The following is a 4,237-nucleotide window of genomic DNA, read 5'->3' on the forward strand; positions in this document are numbered from 1 at the left end:
TGACCGTGTAGCCGAGCAAACTAAAGCTGTGAACAATCTCAATCTCTTCACCATCAAAAATTACTATTTTCACATTTCAAGTAATGTACCAATTAAAGCTTAATTTCTTCCACGTGGCTTCTAAATTAATACCAAAAGTGATCATTATCCAGCATCACTTATCTACACATAACCCCCAATCACTGAATATACTCTAATAACTCACAAGAGAACATGGAATGTATTCTTTTTAAAAAGTCAATTTTATAATGTTACTTGTTAGTTTACTTAATATCTCTAGAGTTCTCACTATAAAATAGTTTTAATTTTAGAAGGAAAGTCATAGATAGAATTGTATTCCCCCCCAAAAAAATTATGTACCAACTTCACTGGACCATGTCTTTTTTTTTGTAAATTTTTTTGTATTATGTAATTATCCTCTATTTTGTGATCTGATGTAATTATACTATGGTTTGCAAATCCTCATCTCTATGAATGAGGTAGCATGAAAGGCAGTTGTGCTAAGGAGGCATAATACAACCTACATGAGTGGGCTGTATCTTGCAACAATCTCTTTTGACATATAAAAGAAATTAAGCAAGCAAGCCTAGATTAGAAAGAGCCAATACCACAGAAAAAGAACAGCTGGGAGCATACCCATCCATTGAATCCAGAATCCTCAGACCAAAAGTCAAAGAAAAATTGCTGAAAAGACACATGGCAGCTTCCAAGAATTCTGGGCCTACAGAAACTGTGAATCAATAAAGATCAAGTTTTCTCCCAGAGCTGACAACGTGAATTCAGACTACTACCCTCCTAAACTGTGAGAAGAGAGCTCTGGTGGCCCAGGGTTAAGGAGCTGTACTGCCAACCCAAAGGCACAAAGTTCAGATCTACCAGCTGCTCTGCGAGAGAAAGATGGGCAGTCTTCTCTCATGCGATTTACTGTCTCTGAAAACCCACAGAAGGATCAGTTATTAGTTGGTTCCAACTTGACAGGACCAAACAATAAACTAAAAGAAAGTAAACTTCTCTGTGTAAAGTCATACATCTGTGGAATTTGTAATAGCAGTAGTAGATAACAAAGACAGGAAGAAACCCCTCACAGTTGATGGTAGATATATTTAAATAAGAGACATAATTCTTTATTGATACACACCATAGCAAAGTCGGTCCAAATGGAACAAAAGATAGACTTTTAATCCTTTTGCTCACTTCAGTCCACTTTTAATATACTTCCTTACCTTTCACTTTTGCAATAAGCATATCTGCAGCATTCTGAAGATCAACAGAATTGAGGCTCTGATATTTAGTCATTACAGACTTTAAAGCAAGAAGAAGTTCATCTAGTCGTACGTATATGACTTCTCTGAAGCATTCTTAAAAAAAAAAAAAAAGAGAGAAAGACAGTTTTTGTTTCCATAGCAGTTTTCAGGAATCATGGAAGAACATTTTGAAGCATAATCATATAAACTTCTATTTTCAATAATTTAATCATAAACAATTTATACTGTCATTATGCTGTTAAGAGCCACGCAGGCAGCTACAACTCACAGCAACACCATGTAAAAACAGAACAAAACACTATCCTAGCCAAAGAGACTTTAGAAAATTCTTACTCAATAAAATTTCCTACGTCTCTTAAAGTTATGCTGATTTAGTATTACTTTTGTTGTTGGTGGGTGCCGTTGAGTCAAGCAAGACTCATAGTAACCTTATGTACAAAAGAGCTGAATCCTGCTCTACCCTACACCATCCTCACAATTCCTGACACACAAGAGCTCATTGCAGCAGTCACTGTGCCAATCCACCTGGCTGAGGGTTTTTCTTTCATCACCCCTCTATCCTTCCCAGCATCATGACCCTCTCCAGAGAATAGCATTTCCTAGAAACATGCTCAAAGAAAGTGAGGCAAAGGCTCTTCATTCTTGCCTCCCAAGAGCACTCCAGCTGCACTCCCTCCAAGATAAATGTTTGTTCTCTTTGCTGTCCATGGAATATTCAGTGCTCTTCTTCAACACTATAGCTCACAAGTGTCAATTCTTTTTCTGTCAATCCTTATTTATTGTCCAGTTCTCAGATGCACAGCAAGTGATAAGAATGACTATGGCCTTAATAAGATGCACCTTAGTCCTCAAACTTACATGATTGCTCCTCAGTAATTTGGAGAGGTCCCTAACTGCAGATTTTCCCAGTGCAATGTGTCTCCTTATGTCTTGACTGCTGGTACCAATGTAGATCCAAGCAAGATGAAGCTGTTGACAGTTTCAATCTCCTCTCCATCCATCATGACACTACCTACTGTTCCAGTGGTAAGAATCTTTGTTTTCTTGATATTGAGATGCAATCCATACTGAAGGTTGCATTCCTTGATCTTCTGCAACAAGTGATTCAAGTTCTCCTCACTTTCAGTAAGCAAAGCTGTGTCATCTGCTTAACAGAAGTTATTGAAGAATTTCTCTTCAATCCTGATGTCACACTCTGCTTTATAGAGTCCATTTTCTCAGATAATTTGTTCTGCATACAGACTGAATAGGTCCGCTGCTCTGTTCACACAAAAGCCTCCTAGTCCAGGTATAGGTTCTACATGGGCACAATCTAGTGCTCTAGGATTCCCATTCTTCTCAATGTCAGCCACAACTTTTTATGATCTACACAGTCAAATGTCTTTGCATAGTCAATAAAGCACTAATAGACATACTTCTGGTATTCTTTACTTTCAGCCAGGATCAGGCTGACATTAGCAATGATATTTCTGGTGCCATGGCGTCTTCTAAATCCTGATTGAACTTCTGGCATATACTATACATATATATCTATATCTGTATCTATCTCTATATAAATAAATATGTATACACACACACACACACACACCTAAATACTGTTCTAGCCATTTTTTTATTATTTTCAGCAGTATTTTGCTTGCATGTGATATTAATGCTACTGTTCAATTGTTTCCACATTCAGTTGGATCACCCTTCTTGGGAATGGGAACAAATATGCAAAGTATCATAATGGAATGTGAAGACAGCTGGAACTGGAAAATAAAAAGGGAAGAACTCACTCTGCATTTCTCAAACTGAAAGAACTGAAAAATCAAGCCTCATGTTGCAATACTGAAAGATGCTGTGGGCAACAGAATGACTTAGAAAGCATCAAAAGGAGATGGAGGGAATACACAGAATCAAAGAAAGAATTGACTGACACCGAAAAATGTCAGGAAGCACTATATGAACAGGAGCCAAAAGAAATGAAGGAGGAAGTGCAAGCTACATTAAAAGCACTGGCAAAAAATAAGGCCCCAGAAATCAATGGGGTACCAACTGACTTGTTTCAACTAACAGGTGCAGCCTTGGATGTGTTTATTAGTCTATGCCAGGAAATCTGGAGGACAGCTATTTGGCCAACAGATTGGAAGAGTATTACTTTTATACTTTATTAAATATCTAATTTTCTCAGTCTAAAAAAGGTTCCCCAGACTACTTTTGGGCAACTTTATAAAGTTTCTCCAATCTTACAATTCTTGTAACACAGACTTTTGAGAAATACTAAGAGAGTTCAGAACCTACCAAATCTGATATACTGACCTATATTAGATATTAAAATTCCCACATTATAATGGGTTCTTTAAATAACTGGAATCCATCAACTCAAAAAGGGGTGTGTGTGTGTGTGTGTGTGTGTGTGTGTGTGTGTGTGTGTGTGTGTGTAGACAAAAAAACCAATTAGGAGCAATAAGCAAAGCAAAGCAGTTTGTAATTATTCTTTCCACAGATTCAGATTTAGAGAGGTAGTTTCCATTCCCTGATCATTTCTTGAAATGACCAGGCAACACTCATAGCTTCTCTGAACTCAGATTCATCACCAATAAAATGGAATTGATAAGGCTACTTGTTCTACTTATTTTATAATGTTGTTAGGAGTATTAAAAAAATGGAAATTAAATAGCTTTATAAAATACATATGTGGTTTTTTGGTAATTTTTCTATTAAATCTGTAGCCTATAAAAACTATTTTGCCACACAAAGAAATTAGATCAAATAACAAATGTACTTGTAAACAGGTGCCACGATATTTGGGTTAATAAAAAAAGAAATATTTGTTTCCATTAAACATTATACATGAAATTTAAATACTAAACTATCTGGAAATAAAGCAGTACTGTTATTATGAACTGCTGTCAAGTAGATCATTATTCAGCGGCCGTGTGGTGAACACACAGAGGTGGACCTGTGCCATCAGAAGCAGAGCATCAGTC

The 4,237-nt window shown here is 36.7% G+C and overlaps 1 protein-coding gene across 1 annotated transcript in view; it reads right to left on the reverse strand.

Annotated features, from left to right (window-relative positions):
- The window catches only part of LOC102864250 (rho GTPase-activating protein 29-like), a 54,748-nt gene that overhangs the window by 43,401 nt on the left and 7,110 nt on the right, over positions 1-4,237 (reverse strand). Inside the window, exon 2 of the mRNA XM_006882486.1 lies at positions 1,224-1,358. Coding sequence (XP_006882548.1) covers positions 1,224-1,358 — 135 coding nt within the window. The remainder of the gene's footprint in view (positions 1-1,223; positions 1,359-4,237) is intronic.

Source organism: Elephantulus edwardii, unplaced genomic scaffold (assembly GCF_000299155.1).
Source record: "Elephantulus edwardii isolate Elephantulus edwardi_28Jun2011 unplaced genomic scaffold, EleEdw1.0 scaffold00020, whole genome shotgun sequence".
Classification (NCBI taxonomy): Eukaryota; Metazoa; Chordata; class Mammalia; order Macroscelidea; family Macroscelididae; genus Elephantulus; species Elephantulus edwardii.